Source organism: Podarcis muralis, chromosome 14, assembly GCF_964188315.1.
Source record: "Podarcis muralis chromosome 14, rPodMur119.hap1.1, whole genome shotgun sequence".
In the NCBI taxonomy this organism is placed as follows: domain Eukaryota; kingdom Metazoa; phylum Chordata; class Lepidosauria; order Squamata; family Lacertidae; genus Podarcis; species Podarcis muralis.
This window is the reverse complement of record NC_135668.1, coordinates 27,664,854-27,681,749: the sequence shown is the minus strand read 5'-3', so window position 1 is coordinate 27,681,749 and position 16,896 is coordinate 27,664,854. Positions and strand designations below refer to the sequence as shown.

Sequence of the window (16,896 nt, the reverse complement as noted above, 5' to 3'; positions counted from 1 at the left end):
TCCAGCACTCTTAACCAGTATATTGCTGTAAGCTGCCTTGACCCTATAGGATACAGCAATGTGTGTGCACCTGAACGTATAGGACAGAGTGTGTGTAGATATGTAAGAGTGGGTACTCTTACATATACTTTCCCCCCCTGTACTTCTTTTTCCAATATTTTCTAATGTGAACATTTTTGTTTAATATTTCATATACCTACTTTTTAACTACAAAAAGAATAACGAACTGCAGAAATTGGATATAAGATTTAGGATGAGCATTGCTTTTCTATTTTCTAGATTAATCTTGACAATAAATAAAGGTCCCATAAAAGCATCAACCTAATTAAATTAAAAACATTGCACAAATGCTCGAAGCAAATTGTGATTGCTGTGGAAGTTTTGCAGTAGCGTCCTATCCAGAGCCAAAAGTCATGCCAGAACAATTAAGAAGGAAGAGAAGTAATGAAAGTAGCTGGGAGAACCTCAAAGGAACAAATTCAGACTGCGTGCATATTTCTGTTTACTCTGCATCCAGTGTGCTCCCACTGCTGGTCTGGAAAGTGGTGCACACATTATATGAGCTACAATCCATGTCTATATTGCATCCTGTTCTCTTCTTGTTGTTTTTTTTTTTAATATATACCAGTATACAGTGGTACCTCGGGTTAAGTACTTAATTTGTTCTGGAGGTCTGTTCTTAACCTGAAACTGTTCTTAACCTGAAGCACCACTTTAGCTAATAGGGCCTCCCGCTGCCGCCGCGCTGCTGGAGCACGATTTCTGTTCTTATCCTGAAGCAAAGTTCTTAACCTGAAGCCCTATTTCTGGGTTAGCAGAGTCTGTAACCTGAAGCGTATGTAACCCGAGGTACCACTGTACTGCATTTTGCTACATTTCCCCCTCAAACCAGCTTCAATCCAAATTGAGGAAAAAGAACAACCTAGATGAGTTTTAAGCTGGTAATGTGTACAAAGCCTCAGTGTAATAGGGCATATAGGCGCTTGTCTCTCATGGTATAATTCACTTTGCACTCTGAAGGCCAAATTGGGTGAACAGATTCTTGGAATGATTGCTCCTCTTGAGTCGTGCTGATCCTGAATCTCGTCGTAGATAATTTCTGCCTGCCATGGACTTTTTAAAAGACACAATCTCCCTGCCAAGAAAAAGGGGGGTGGGGAGTAGAAACTTTGTGTTGTATTTACTCCAAGTAAAAGAGGTGTGACAGAGCAAAAGTGAGGGCTTGTGGGCCAGAAATGGCAGTCCCTAGACTCTTAAAGGTAAAGGTAAAGGTACCCCTGCCCGTACGGGCCAGTCTTGCCAGACTCTAGGGTTGTGCGCTCATCTCACTCTATAGGCCGGGAGCCAGCGCTGTCCGCAGACACTTCCGGGTCACGTGGCCAGTGTGACATCGCTGCTCTGGTGAGCCAGCGCAGCACACGGAACACCGTTTACCTTCCCGCTGGTAAGCGGTCCCTATTTATCTACTTGCACCCCAAGGTGCTTTCGAACTGCTAGGTTGGCAGGCGCTGGGACCAAACGACAGGAGCGCACCCCGCCGCAGGGATTCGAACCGCCGACCTTTTGATCGGCAAGCCCTAGGCGCTGAGGCTTTAACCCACAGCGCCACCTGCGTCCCCCCTAGACTCTTACATGGAAGTAAACCCCAACAAATAAAATAAGATTTGCTTCTGAGGAGACTCCTGCACTCAGCACTTAGGTAAACTACAGAATTTGCTTGGATGGTATTAAGAGGATTAGACAAATTCATGGGGGATAAGGTTATCAATAGCTACGAGCCATTATTACATTTATATCTCATACTTCTTTCCACTTTTTTATTGTTTTGTTATTATTATTATTATTATTATTATTATTATTATTATTATTATTATATTTGTATACTGCCCTATACCTGCAGGTCTCAGTTACAACATAAAATCACAATATAAAAACACAAAATACATAATAAGAATAAAAACAACCCGCTAAACCCCCCTCCTCAACCCAACACATTTTAAAAGGGTATTGGAGGTAGGTTGGGCTGAGACGCAGTAGCTGGTCCAAAAACACCCTGTGAGCTTCATGGCTGAGTAGGGATTCGAACCCTGGTCTCCCAGGTCCTAGCCCAGCACTCTAACCACTACAGAGCACTACTTCCGCTGTTATATATGTGCTCCGGGATCTTCTGCGGCATTCATGAAGGGCAATAAGGCTATCAGTGGCTATTGTACTTCTCTTGGCAAAGGCGGAATCCCTTTGAATGCCAGATGCTGGGAAACACAGATGAGGAGAGGGCTGTCACATAGGGCTGAGCGATGTCTGGTTTTCAACATCGTGATATATCACAATATATCAATATTTCATGATGTCTGAAATAAGGATAGAATGATGTAGAGTGAACAGGGTAATGCCCTGGCAACTGCTACTAGTTTGGGATCTTAAAAGAAAACATTTTTACTTATATTTTCCATACTGTTATAACTGTTACTTTATAGTACAGAACAACGGGGTTGGCAGGAAGCTTGACAGAAGCGATGACCAGCTTCACGGTTTTCCCCACATCACAATTTTTTTACATAGCACACACACACATCACAATTCTCAATATAGCACCACGTCAAATATTAGGAAACCGTGACCACGATGTGGACTTCAAACCGATTTTGGACGATGTATCGATACATTACCCAGCCCGATTGTTGTGCTCATGTGCCACTTTTGACTAAATGGGCCTTTGCCCTGGTCTAACGGGGCCCTTGTTATGTTCTGGGAATTCTGGGGCACAAATTCAATACTGCACAGCACAACCATGCAATGGGAAGTACAGTGGAACCTTGGTTCTCAAACGGCTTAGTTGACGAACAAATCGGCTCCCGAACGAAAACCCAAAAACCCGGAAGTAAGTGTTCTAGTTTTCAAACGTTGTTCAGAAGTCAAGCTTCTGATATGACTGTTGGCTATTGCTTCCGGGGCACCTGCGCCAATCGGAAGCCACACTTTGTTTTTTGAACGTTTCGGTAGATGAACGGACTTCCAGAACGGATTACATTCGAGAACCAAGGTACCACTGTATCAAAATACTTAATGCAATCCAGGCCAAAGCCCTCACACTGAAATCTGACCCCCTACCTATGCCATTTATTTAATTACGTGTTACGTTCATCATACCTGGGTCTCCATCCACTCCTGTTTTATCCTCGCAACAACCCTATGAGGGAGGTTAGACTGAAAAAATGGCTGGTCCAATTCAGCCAGTGAGCTTCATGGCTGTGTGGAAATTTGAACCCTTGTCTCCTAACTAACCACTACACCACACTGGCTTTCATAATGTTCGATTTCCTAATCTTCATCACAAGATATAATGATTATTTATTAAATTTGTGGGTCACTTAGCACACAAAGGTAAGTGACTTAAATATATATGTGTGTGTGTGTATACTTCAAGTCAACTTATATTGTTTAAATGTAGCTATCCTTTTCCATATATTAAGAATGGAAATTTTATGTATTATATTTATGAACAGTGTCATCCTGTAAAAGATTATCTAAAAGAAAATAACAATACTTCAAATAATATAATGCATATAAATATCTGGACATCAGATGGCACAATTTATACTGTAGAGGGAGGGGGTGTTAGAGGGGAAAGGGTTGGTGCAACTGTGTTCAGGTTTCAATTATTCTTATTTTTTGACTATTAGTATCCTCTCAGGCACAGTTTACCACTAGTTGGCCACTGGGGTAAAAGCGTGCACCAAGCAACTGCATAGCGACAACAGAAAGGGGCCAAAGTAACAGGTAATGCAAATGAGGCGATCAAGTATGTGTGCGCAGACAAATGGGTAGGGTGGAGCAAAGCAAGTACTGCAATTAAGCGAATAATCACAGTAAATTGAGTCACACAATTTTTTTGGTTTCCGAGTGCATATAAAACTTACGTTACCACTATATTGTAGTCTACTAAGTGTTATTGTTTAGTCGTTTAGTCGTGTCCGACTCTTCGTGACCCCATGGACCAGAACACGCCAGGCACTTCTGTCTTCCACTGCCTCCCGCAGTTTGGTCATACTCATGCTCGTAGCTTCGAGAACACTATCCAACCATCTGGTCCTCTGTCGTCCCCTTCTCCTTGTGCCCTCCATCTTTCCCAACATCAGGGTCTTTTCCAGGGAGTCTTCTCTTCTCATGAAGTGGCCAAAGTATTGGAGCCTCAGCTTCAGGATCTGTCCTTCCAGTGAACACTCAGGGCTGATTTCTGTAAGAATGGAGAGGTTTGATCTTCTTGCAGTCCATGGGACTCTCAAGAGTCTCCTCCAGCACCATAATTCAAAAGCATCCATTCTTCGGCGATCAGCCTTCTTTATGGTCCAGTTTTCACTTCCATACATCACTACTGGGAAAACCATATAGTATGGGCCTTTGTTGGCAAGGTGATGTCTCTACTTTTTAAGATGCTGTCTAGGTTTGTCATTGCTTTTCTCCCAAGAAGCAGGCGTCTCTTAATTTCATGGCTGCTGTCACCATCTGCAGTGATCTCTACTAAGTGTGCAATAGTGTTATTAAAAAAATAATAATCAAACAAACATCAATGTACATACCTTAATTAAAAAATACTTTATTGCTAAAAAATGCTAACCATCATCTGAGCCTTCAGTGAGTCGTAATCTTTTTGGTGATGGAGGGTCATGCCTCAGTGTTGATGGCTGCTGACGGATCACCTTGGTGATCGCTGAAGCCTGGGGTGGCTGTGGCAATTTCTTAAAATAAGACAACAGTGAAGTTTGCCGCATTGATTGTCTCTTCCTTTCGCGACAGATTTCTCTGTAGCATCCAATGCTGTTTGATAGCATCTTACGCACAGTGGAACTTCTTTCAAAACTGGGGTCAGTCCTCTCAAAGCCTGCTGCTGCTTTGTCAACTAAGTTTATGTAATATTCTAAATCCTTTGTTGTCATTTCGGCAATGTTTGCAGCATCTTTGCCAGGGGGAGATTTCATCTGAAGGAACCCCTTTCTTTGTTCACCCATAAGGAGCAACTCCTGTTGTTTAGCGTCACCACCTCCATCCATAATCTTAGCTAGAACTTCTGGATAGCTTGCTGCAACCTCTACATCAGCACTTGCTGTTTCAGCTCGCCCTTTTGTGTTACGGAGGCGGCTTCTTTCCTTAAACCTCATGAACCAACCTCTGCTAGCTTCAAACTTGTCTTCTGCAGCTTCCTCGCCTCTCTCGGCCTTCATGGAATTGAAGAGAGTGAGGGCTTTGCTCTGGATTAGGCTTTGGCTTAAGCAAACGTTGCGGTGGGTTTGATCTTCTATCCAGACCACTAACACTTTCTCCATATGAGCAATAAGGCTGTTCCTCTTCCTTATCACTCGCGTGTTCACCGGGGTAGCACTCTGAATTTCATTCAGGAACTTCTCCTTTGCATTCACAACTTGGCTGACCGTTTGGCGCAAGAGGCCTAGTCTTCGGCCGATCTCGGCTTTCGACATGCCTTCCTCACTGAGCTGAATCATTTCTAGCTTTTGATGCAAAGTGAGGGACGTGCAACTCTTCCTTTCACTTGAATGCTTGGAGGCCATCGTAGGGCTTATTAAGGGATTTCAATATTGTTGTGTCTCAGGGAACTCAAACTCCCAAGGAAAGGGCGGAAGAGGGTCTAGGGGCTTAGTCCATCCCCTGGTCCTCTTGGCTGCAGGGGCAAGAGGGGGGAAACCCGGCTCCAGCTCCACCAGGGCTGCCAGGAGCTGCACCCACGTCCAGGCTCCTGCAGCCTCGTCTGCAACCCAGCAGCAGTAGCTCCTGCAGTTCTTCACATTGTCAAAACCGCAATATCTGCGAAGCGCAACAAAGCGAGCCGTGACGTTTACAGTCCTGTGTCGCAATAGGGGGAAAGTAGCAGCGTGGAAAAGAAGGAGGGAAGCGAGAACACAGAGCTAGAACCTCAAGAGGCAGCCCATCTCTTCGCTTGTGTTATAGGCGATTTTCGGGTTCAGATAAAAAAAAAGATATTTTAAAGTGCCGCTTCCGGATGGAAGAAGTAAAACCTAGGCGGAGAAATAAACATGGAAATTCAAGGTAATTGGAAGTTGGGCGCAGACTGCTCCCCCGCCCTTCAGAACAGAAGGGCACCAAGAAATCGAGAAGTCCTTGTTTTCTAACTCTTGCTTCTTTTGAAACATTTGATTTACAGTGTAATCCTGTACGTGTCTACTCAGAAGGAAGCCTCGTCGAGTTTAATGGGGCTTATTTCTGAGCAGAGGCATGCACAGAATTGCATTGCTAATTAGCTCCTGAAGCGTGTTTTTTAAAAAAATTTAAATTAAATTAAAAATAGCCTAACCTATGCAAAATGTCAGTGCCGATATGCTCTACTGTCTTCCACAATGGAAACTGGGGCAGTTGAAGAGAGAAGAGAGTTGCGTTCTCAGCCAGGGGCGAGCACAATCGAGCCGGGATTTTTATTTGGAGGGGGCAGGGTTTTTTTTAGGAACTCAAAGTTGTTTCTTAGGAAATTAAAGCTGGAGAGGCTTCTGCTGGGGGGCGGGGGATGGCAGAGCCTCAGATTATTTAGGGCTTTAAATATTTTTGGAAAATATTTTTGGATTCCCCCCCCCCCCCGCCATGCCATCGACTTCCTTCTTCAGAACCGGGTTGCGCTGTAATGTTGCACGTGGAGGCCGGGTCAGGCTCAAGTGGTGGTTTTACAACAGCCTTGCAGCCCCACGATGCCGAGGGGAGTCTCACACAACACCCTCGCCATGGGATCCACCGCCGCCCATGTTGTTGTTGTTTAGTCGTGTCCCACTCTTCGTGACCCCATGGACCAGAGCACGCCAGGCACTCCTGTCTAACACTGCCTCCTGCAGTTTGGTCAAACTCATGCTGGTAGCTTCGAGATCACTGTCCAACCATCTCGTCCTCTGTCGTCCCCTTCTCCTTGTGCCCTCCATCTTTCCCAACATCAGGGGATTTTCCAGGGAGTTTTCTCTTCTCATGAGGTGGCCAAAGTACTGGAGCCTCAGCTTCAGGATCTGTCCTTCCAGTGAGCACTCAGGGCTGATTTCCTTAAGAATGGGAGGTTTGATCTTTTTGCAGTCCTTGGGACTCTCAAGAGTCTCCTCCAGCACCATAATTCAAAAGCATCAATTTTTCTTTATGGTCCAGCTCTCACTTCCATACATCACTACTGGGTCACCGCCCATACTTCATGCCAAAGAGCGCTTGGGTCTCCCATCCCCAAATACCCCAGGCAAATCTATTTTTTTATCCACACCAAGTAAGTCTTATCATCAATCTTTTTTTCCTTTTCTTTTCCATTTGGGGTAGTGGGAGTTTCCTTCCCCGCCCCCAGGGAAAGAAACGAAAAGATGAATCCGGAAACTGCCTCTGCCACCTTCTGCCTGTTAGGTCTATTTGTCTGAAGTCTATGGGAGAGGAGCGCGTGTCGCTGCTCTCGCGAGATGACGCGGCTTCCGCCTCCAAATCCCTCCCCCCGCAGCGCTTTGGCGCGTTTTCTGCTCGGCGGGAGCGGAGGGCCGGTTTCTGAGGGAAGTTGTCCCTGAGGTAAGCGAAGCCATTCCGTTGGTGTTGTCCGGTTGGGAGGGGGCTTCCTCTCCTCGGTGGGTTTGCGTGGAGGCGGCTCGAGGCCCAGGTTTGCTGCACTAGGAAGAGGAGCGGCGGCGGCTCCCCTTCACCTGCCCTTCACGAGGACCTGGGCGAGGCCCTGAAAAGGGCTTCCCAAATCATGGTCAAGGGGATGAAGGAGCAGCTTTTCCCCTCAGAGGGAAGGTTGCAGCTTTCAGAAGGAAGGAGGGTAAGAGACGACATGAAATCACTCGAGGTGGGGGGAAAGCGGAAAGGAATAATAATAATAATAATAATAATAATAACAACAACAACAACAACTTATACCCCGCCCATCTGGCTGTGTTTCCCCAGCCACTCTGGGCGGCTTCCAGCAAAATATTAAAATACAATAAAACATCAAATATCAAAAGCTTCCCTAAACAGGGGAAGGAGGCTCCCCCCCCCAAAAAAAAACCCCTCTGAAGCTCAGGGACATCCCATAAAGTTGAGTGTTGGTAGATTTGGGGCAGATAAAAAAAAAAAGAAAAAAATGGTGAAGCTGTGGAACTCCCTCCCACAGGAGGTTTTTTAATGGCCACCAACTTGGGACGGTTTTAAAAGGATAAGGTAAATTCATGGAGGAGAGGGGCTATCCGTGGCTGTGAGCGAGGAGGGTTATTTTATCTATTGCCTGCCTTTTCCCCTAAGGTCCCAGGGTGGGTTGCAACAGCATTAAAAGCCGCATTTATAACAAACTTGGATGGTTATGCTCTGCCTTCATAGTTGGAGGCGATGATGCTTTTGGATACCAGTTGCTGGAAACCCGAGCTCGAATGCTAAGTGGACACCCAGGGTCTATTCATCCTGCTGGGAAAGCTCTCGTCAGAACGAAAAAACCCCCACATCTTCAGTTTCTGCAAAGTGAAGATAGTGTGGTATCTCAACAGGAAAGCTGTTCCAATGGACAGGGATGGCCACACTGAAAGCCCTGCCCGGAGTTAGTGTGGAGCGGGGTTTCTGAGAGCTTTGGGACTTTTTATTTATTTATTTTATTTCACAACGTGGAATAAAAACCTCTGAAGCCCAGTTGCTGGGTTTCCAAATGGGGAGAATGCTGTCGCACTCTGGTCCTGCCTTGGGGCTTCTGGTTGGCCACTGTAGGAACAGGATGCTGGACTAGATGGGCTTTTCACTTGATCCTGCAGGGCATTTATTAAGTTCAGCCAGAATGATCAAGGTGGCTGGAGCACCTTCTCTATGAGGAAAGGTTACAGTGCAGTGTTCTCAGGAATATGAGGTGATAATGCACAGCCTTCTGAATGAAAGCTGTGTTGCTCTATACTTGATTCTGAGACATGCTTGTTATTTTCTAACATAAAATTTATAACCTGTAACTTTTATAATCTGTCTTTTTTGTTGTTGTTACCTCACATCATCTGCCCTTTGTCTGAACGTTATCCATGACTACTTTACTTCTTTATCCCTTGTTCATCTTTTAACCAAAATTTTACAAATTTGCATTGCTACTTTTCCAGGATAGAGTGCTTTGGATCGCAAGATGATAGATCCAATAGATGGCAATTTGTTTGACCTTCCTGATTATGAACAAATCCAGGATGAGACGTTTCTACCTCTACCACCTCCAGACTCTCCAGGAGGAGATGTTGAAGGCAACTTAATGAATGGAGGTGACTGTTCACTTGAACTAAATGTTCACATTTTGAACCCTGATAGCACAGTCTATGCACATTTATTTGGATGTAAATCCCACTGTGTTCAGGGTTTTACTCTGAGGTAAGTGTGCATAGCTTTGTGCCCTGAATCCATGAAACTACATTTGCTTCTAATACTAGACTTCATGAGGAGAACATATTTTATGCACATAGTAGGTTTCTTTAAAAACAACAATAACCCCTATTTAAACTATATCTGGTGTTTTTGTCTTTTTTAAAAAGAGACTGATTGAAAGTTACTTTGCACACTTATTCCTTAAGGTGGTTTAGCTTTGACACAACAAGCTGTAATATGTAGCATGTGGACTATAGCCTCAGGGTTCTCCCTAGGCCATGCCCCCTCTCCCAAAGTCACGCCCCTTGCCTGCTTTGCTCCAAAGCACTCATTGGGTGCTTTTACCTCACTGGAATGTGCCCTTTAACTGTAATAGCCACTTATTTGCCAGGATGGGGTCTGGCATGGCAGGAATGTAACCCACCATTCAAAGGTAAGACTCCTAACTGTTGCCCCTCCCAATTTATGTTTTGGATTTGCCACTACTGTCATGTATCCCTGGAGGTTTGCCCATGAGGGAATGTGGCCTTGAGGCTGAAGGTTTCCTATCCCTGTTTAGCAGCAGGGGGATAAGACACCAAATATAAGACACCATTGCATGAATAAATACCTTTCCTGGAATATGCCTGTGTGACTGTTACAGCATTCGTATATGGTATATAAAAATATATGGGAATGTTTATTACTATGGATGTTTCACTCAGGAAATCTAATCACATTCTCAGTTTTAGCATATGTTGTTTTTCATTTATCAGAATCAGAAGAAAACAAATTGTCACAAGCCAAGGATTCTTCTAGGACTACAAGGCGATCTGTTAAAAGGCCAGTGCCTAAACTAGATGCTGACAGGTATTTAGAAAAAATTTCCTAACCCTATGTGTGCCTCTATTTACTCTGTTGCATATTATTGCTCTTAATCCTTTTAATTGATGCCAAACTTCTAGAATTTGGATCTTTGAGATGCATCCCAATATACATAACAATTTTTACCTTTTGTTGACATGTGTGGTGTTCTCCTATGGTTACTAGAGTGGAATTTCCCTAGAGTGGAACTTTAGCTGCTGAGTCCCACTATCCATTGCTATTGTCCTTAGAGATCCTCTTTTGCACAGAGGTCCAGTTGGCTAGGACATGGGACAGTGTCCTTTCAGTTACAGTGTCCAGGTCATGGAACTCTATTATCAGGACCACAGGGTGGGTTCCAACTATAAATACATAGTCCCTTCTTTACCGGCACTTCAACATGCTGCCAAAACCTTTTTGTCCCGCCATAGCTTTGGTTTGGTTTAGTTTCCCATTGTCTCTTCAGTGACTTTAGTATCTGGCTTCTGGCATTTAGCCCCAATTTTAGGAAATTTATATTATGTTAATCATGTGAGCCATCTTATGATGACTGTTGTGAGAGGCCCAAAGGCAGGACATATGAATATTTAAATAAATGAATAAATTGGTGATTTTGTAGATCAGCCTAGGCAATGGGTTGTGCTATACCTTTGCCATTGTTGTGTTGCAGTGTCACATCATTTGCTTGGCAGTGAGTGAGGAGAATAAAATGGAACTGAGCAGAAAACATTTGGAGACTTGCTTAGTCAAGGGCCCTCTTCCCAACACAGTACTCAAATGGGTGTCAAAGCCCATCCAAATAATGGCTTGGCAACTGTATTTGTAAATGGTTTGTTTTAAGGAGGTTCAATTCAGTTTTGTTGGCTTAAGAAATATGTATATACTATTGTATATGTGTGTGTGTGTTTGTGTAGGTATATGTATATATGTATTGTAGATTCTAGGGATGCAGGTGGCGCTGTGGGTTAAAGCCTCAGCGTCTAGGACTTGCCGATCGAAAGGTCGGCGGTTCGAATCCCCGCGGCGGGGTGTGCTCCCGTTGTTCGGTCCCAGCACCTGCCAACCTAGCAGTTCAAAAGCACCTTCGGGTGCAAGTAGATAAATAGGGACCGCTTACCAGCGGGAAGGTAAACGGCGTTCCGTGTGCTGCGCTGGCTCGCCAGATGCAGCTTGTCACGCTGGCCACGTGACCCGGAAGTGTCTGCGGACAGCGCTGGCTCCCGGCCTATAGAGTGAGATGAGCACACAACCCTAGAGTCTGGCAAGACTGGCCCGTACGGGCAGGGGTACCTTTACCTTTTTATTGTAGATTCTACTGGAACAAATCGTCTATGGCATGGATAGCCAATATCATGTCCTCCAGACTACAGCTCCCATCACCCCTGACTATTGGCCGTACTGACTTGAGCTGAAGGGAATTGTAGTACAAGAACACTATGTTGGCTATCCCTGGAGAGTTTGATAGCATTTTGATACCTCTTCAGAACTGGAAACATTTTCTTACGTGAAAATTATGTGCATCATCAAAAGCCATAACAGACTGTATACCATGCCTCTTGTACACATTGGCATCGTATTTCAGAGTTTTGGGTGGAATACCTGTTATTGAAAAAGAAAATTTCAAGTAACTGGAGAAACTTCTAACATTCACAGGTTAGTTTCAGAGCGAGGACTTCCAGCTTTGCGGAATATGTTTGATAATGTAAAATTCAAAGGTAAAGGTTATGAGGTAAGCAATGCTGAGAAGTCTTCTCTTGATTTTTGTGGCCATTGTATGCATATTATGTATTCTGGGATATAAGCTGTGTGGAACATAAGAACATGAAGTTTTTCAGCAAAGGATTAGATTAAATGTTAGGGGTTCTAATACTAACATGTTTAGTTTTGTTGATCAGTTGTGAATTGCCACTCTGTCATGATGATGATGGCACAAAATTGACTATTTTGGGTAATTTACGTTTAACATTAGCCTTCCTTAATAGTATAAGGGAAGCCAAAGCTAATACATTCATCAAAACAAACCCTTTCCAGACAAGATACTGTTTTACAATATCTTAAAGACTGGAGGGGAGAAGCAATGCAAGTACAATTAAAAACCAGTAGGAATATTTAATGTGATGGATATGCCATCTCCAGTTTTCAACCACAAATCCACACCTGAATGGATGATCTCAGTTGGTGGAGCTCCTGTTCTTAAACCTCTGGAGACACAAGACTGAGGAACACTGGTCTACAGTGGCTCTCCAGGATTTTAGACAGGGAACAGTCCCTGCCTTAACCTGGAGATGTAGGTGTTTGGGATTTTTTTTGCCTGCAGAATGCTCTATAACTGAGTCACAGCAACTCCCCAAGCATCTTCAAGAAAGGGCCTTTAATCTGTTTGGGTTTTTTTTACGCTAATAACAATTACTTTTGTCAGTTGGATACACTTTTGCACCCCAAATGTACAACTTCAGTATTTAAGGCTTTGTAAAATAAAGATTCAAATACTTTCTCAATGTGAGCATGCCCAATGTTTAAACTGTATCTTGTTCTTTATGTTCAGGAAGCAGACCTGAAGGCACTTGTGAGGCATATGGAGCATTGGGCTCACAGGCTATTCCCTAAACTTCCATTTGAGGATTTTGTTGACAAAGTAGAGAGTTTAGGAGGTAAACAACCAGTCCAGGTGAGTGTCAACCAATCTGAGTAAAAGTAATGCTTAACTGAAAGCAACAAATACAACTTGGATCTGTAACATATGGCATTCTCATTCTAGGCATGCTTGAAGCGAATTAGACTTGACCTGCCCATGTTGCATGAAGAATTCACAAGTAATGAAGGCATGTATGCATTGAAAATGTTAGCACTGCATCCTTTTCTCTTTTGACGGACAGACATTTAGGTGCTACTGAGAACTGACAGCAAAATTGATGTCCTTTAGGATTGAGCTGACCAGTCTTGCATGGTCTCATTTTAAAAACATGAATCCATGTGTCTGCTGCTAAAATGACAATGCCATAGTGCATCGCAGGGAGTCTTTAACAGTTGAGGGATAACTTGTTGGTATTGAGTGCTCCTGAACTTGCACTTTTGCTTAAAGACATAAGAAGTGCCTTGCTAGATCTAAAGAGCTACCTAATCAAGCACTCTGTGCAGCAGATTCCAGTAGCAGATCCTAGATGCACTGGAAATTAGCTAGAGAACTACTGTGTACTTTCAGCCCCTCCCTAGAACAATGTATTTAATCTTTTTTTTAAAAAATAAGGAGCATATGTCAGTTCCATAAGTTTGTGTATTTGTTGGTATCCATCTGGATTGCACATTGTGCTTAGGACACAATAAATTTTGTTTCCAGAATACATGATTTCATCTGAACAGTCTCCCTAAGTGCTGTGCATTTTGCTAAGCCCTTTGATTATACATTAATTGTAAACTTTTGTGGTGTCTTGGGAAGCTTGGACTCATAGAGGAGCTAGGTAGAAATTTTGGCAATTGCTGCAACAGTGCTGAAGTTTAATGACAATCTTTCCTAAAAGATTAGCAGAAAGGTCACTACTACCACTGACTTGACTTTAAAAGTGTAAACCATTAATATGCTGTTTTGCCTTCCTCTCCTGGGATATCAGAACAATTAGATAATTGTGGATGCAATGAATATTGGTTGCATTTGTTAGCTATACAATGCAGCCCTAGGCAGCCACATATATTAATAAAATGGATCCTGCCGACAGCCTCTGTCCAGTTACCAGATTTCTGTGCGATGGTTCCATACATACATGTTGAGTGACAGACAACACAGTTTTGGTTTAAGGAAATATGAATGGCATTTTGTTTCAGGAATTAGATACCTTTTTGATTTTGACTGCTTTCTAATTAATAAGACACAGGAATTAACACTTCTGTATCATTGGACAAGTAGCTTTCCTTCTATAATTTGCTACACTATTGAATGAGGGAATATTATTGTAGTTCCAGCAATATGGTGATAAATCTTGTTTACTTTTTAAAAAAGCAGCCTAGCCTAGTGTAGATTTTGCCTGGAAACTTCTGATAGCCTTTTCCATTCAATATAGGTGAGGATGGGGGAAGCAATGGACCTAATCCAGCCACTGAAGAATTAGATATATTTTCTGAAATCCAAAATGCACGAGAAGACTTTGGTTTGCCCCCAAATAGCACGCTAACAGAGGAGCAACTGCAGAGAATTGAAAGGAACAGACAAATAGCCATGGAAAGAAGACAAGCAAAAACACAGTTCAACAGTCAGTCACAAGAAGGTAAATTCTAAAGTATGAATAGAGACTATTCATGGTGATACTTTGGGATAATTGAATTCAAAAATCCTGCTAAAAATCAACATCTGGTTCTGTTTTGACAATTGCAAATATAAAAATTGAGGTTTTCTTTAAATTTGTTTGTAAATGATTTCTTCCCCTTCAAAACAGTTTCCCTCTCAGTAGGTGAGCTGTGGTGTGCACTGTACAAGGGAATCACATCTACATGGGGGTTAGGTTCCAAAGCTGGTGCATTAGGCAAAATTCATGTATAGTCCAATTTACCTTAAATTGCCTCCCAAGTTTGGCTTCAAGGCACCACTGCTTATCTGAGGAGTCTCCTTTGGTCCCTGTGCTTTCCCTGAGGAGCTGGATCAGTGGAGGAGGAAGAGGGGCTTTCCAACTTTCTCCATGCTTGTTGCTAGCCAGCAGGACTGCCTTTCCCCAAATGGCAGGAGGGAGGGGAGCAAGCAGGCAGGCAAAGGGAAAGGGAGGCAGAAAGAGAAAAAAGCTAGAACGAATCTTTACAGTTGCAGATGGGGTCCAAGTAGCAGCTTTTGCAGGAGCTTGCTGCCGATCATCTATAATTGAATTGGTGTTATTTATGTGTGTGTGTGATGCGATTCCATTATAATTTCAGATTAGCAGGAAGTTCATGTGATGACTGGTTTATTGCTAGTTCTATATATGCACTGCTCTTCTACACTAAAACCTGCCAACTTGACATAAACAGGGAAATTAAATCAAACAGCTGGTCTTTGTCTTCACCTGAACAAGATTCAGGTTACCTTGTTACTAGGTGGATGAGCTACCAAGGATTGCCACAAGAGCGGAATAGTTATTAGCAGGAATTTTTCTTCACCCCCCCCCTTCCTTCAATTTAGTAGTGAGATTTATTGTGGTGGAGATTCACCAAGTGGCCTAAACCACGTTTCTTCATGAAGGTGTACCACACTATGACAAAACCAAAGAGAAGGAGAGTTTATGTAGGAACAAATGTCACAATTTGTTCTTTCCATACATTTGATGACTGAACTAAAGTGTCTTCGGCTCTATTGCAATATTCTTTGGAAAGCTAGCAGCCAGAACATCCCTCTCCTTGTATTTCAAATTCATGTTTTTTAGTTCTAAATTTAACTATTTCCTTCAACTTGACCCCTGCCTTGTGATAATTGCTTCATTTTTCTTACTAATAAAAGTTTGGTTTAAAGAAATTGATTGCTTCTCTCACCTCATAAAACTTTAAGTTATTGACTGGGCTAGGGAGTATGAGCCTAAGCAATTACATTAGAGGAAAGGAGTTAATGCAAGAATGGTGACAGCCAATATTTTTTTGTTTCTAATAGAGCTGCAAGTGACCCAGGCAGATTAAGAATGTAACATCATTGTGGCTCAGGAACAAGATGACCTGCCTGTGGTGGAAGGAGGAAATGTACCCTTTCAGACTATTGAGAAGAAGGAAATTGGAAGTATAGAAGATAAATGACCTTTAACTTTTGTATCAAGTGACCAAGGACCAACATCTTTAATTATATGTCACATATTCCTGTTATTTCTTCCTCTTGAAAGTGGTTTTTTTAATGGATTTTTTTCTACTGGAACAACTGATCATTCTTCCCAGTTCCACTGGTCTCACTTACATGTAATGATGAGCCAAACCATGGCTAGGCATGAATGAACAAGTGTGCTGGTAAGAGGTGAAAACTGTGGCTGCTTGACTCCACCCCTGTAGTGCTATCCATGGTTTGACTTAATGTTTTGTGCAAACCTAGACTTGTCAATCAAACCATGAGCAGTAAGCTAAGAACAAGCTTTAGTTACAGCTTGTGGCTAAGCTATAGTTTGGCTTAATGATGCATGCTAACTTGGCCTTTCAGTGAGAGTTCTGTAATTCAGATTTTTTTTTCTTTATCCACCACTTTGGAAATGGTGTTTCTCAGTTTAAAGTGAGACGAGTTGAAGCTTGAATTAAAAGTAATGGCTGCTAATCCTTCAATGAGAAAGCACCATTCTCACAGTAGATGTTATAAAATGTTACATATAGAAAGCAGACCAAAGCAATGATAGTTCTGACATTAAAATCTTTTATAACTTTCACATTGTGAAATACTTGTGCTGTGTGTCCATATTTTACACTGGAAATGAAGATGTTGGAAATCTGCTGTGAAGCAGAAGATTTTGGTCTGCTACCAGAAGCAGCAACTAACATACTGCATAGGTAAATATTGTATAGGTTGATCTTGAAGAACAGAGGTAATGTTCAGTGGCATAGCATGCAAATTAAGGGGTATCTATGTGCAAGCTTTTAGACACGCTACTTATAAAAGTAGTGCTCATTAAAGGAGCATGGTTTGGGATATCTGGAAGGTTACTTTGCAGTGTAACAAAATGGCACAATCCAGTGTTAGAATGAGAACTGAGTTGATTCAGATAAGCCTTTCCTGCCACCTCATCC

The 16,896-nt window shown here is 42.8% G+C and overlaps 2 protein-coding genes and 1 non-coding gene across 3 annotated transcripts; 2 read left to right on the top strand and 1 right to left on the bottom strand.

Moving 5' to 3' along the window:
• Nucleotides 1–1,971: 1,971 nt before the first annotated feature.
• TIGD1 (tigger transposable element derived 1) lies at nucleotides 1,972–6,771 on the bottom strand. Its single transcript, XM_077919040.1, has one exon. The coding sequence runs from the start codon at nucleotides 5,565–5,567 to the stop codon at nucleotides 4,614–4,616; it is 954 nt and encodes a 317-aa protein (XP_077775166.1). The 5' UTR covers nucleotides 5,568–6,771; the 3' UTR covers nucleotides 1,972–4,613.
• Nucleotides 6,772–7,399: 628 nt separating this feature from the next.
• TIPIN (TIMELESS interacting protein) lies at nucleotides 7,400–16,538 on the top strand. Its single transcript, XM_028707038.2, has 8 exons — nucleotides 7,400–7,551; nucleotides 9,090–9,242; nucleotides 10,098–10,191; nucleotides 11,839–11,914; nucleotides 12,731–12,853; nucleotides 12,944–13,007; nucleotides 14,241–14,444; nucleotides 15,788–16,538. The coding sequence occupies exons 2-8, from the start codon at nucleotides 9,113–9,115 to the stop codon at nucleotides 15,811–15,813; spliced, it is 717 nt and encodes a 238-aa protein (XP_028562871.2). The 5' UTR covers nucleotides 7,400–7,551; nucleotides 9,090–9,112; the 3' UTR covers nucleotides 15,814–16,538.
• LOC114585010 (small Cajal body-specific RNA 14) lies at nucleotides 13,809–13,942 on the top strand. The gene has a single exon (XR_003703785.2).
• Nucleotides 16,539–16,896: the final 358 nt, after the last annotated feature.

Excerpts from the sequence above, each read along its gene's own strand:
- TIGD1 (XM_077919040.1), bottom strand. The coding sequence starts at position 5,567 with ATGGCCTCCAAGCATTCAAGTGAAAGGAAGAGTTGCACGTCCCTCACT.
- TIPIN (XM_028707038.2), top strand. The coding sequence starts at position 9,113 with ATGATAGATCCAATAGATGGCAATTTGTTTGACCTTCCTGATTATGAA. Across the intron at positions 12,854-12,943 it reads GAGGTAAACAACCAGTCCAG|GCATGCTTGAAGCGAATTAG; the intron begins GTGAGTGTCAAC and ends TTCTCATTCTAG. Across the intron at positions 14,445-15,787 it reads CAACAGTCAGTCACAAGAAG|AGCTGCAAGTGACCCAGGCA; the intron begins GTAAATTCTAAA and ends TGTTTCTAATAG.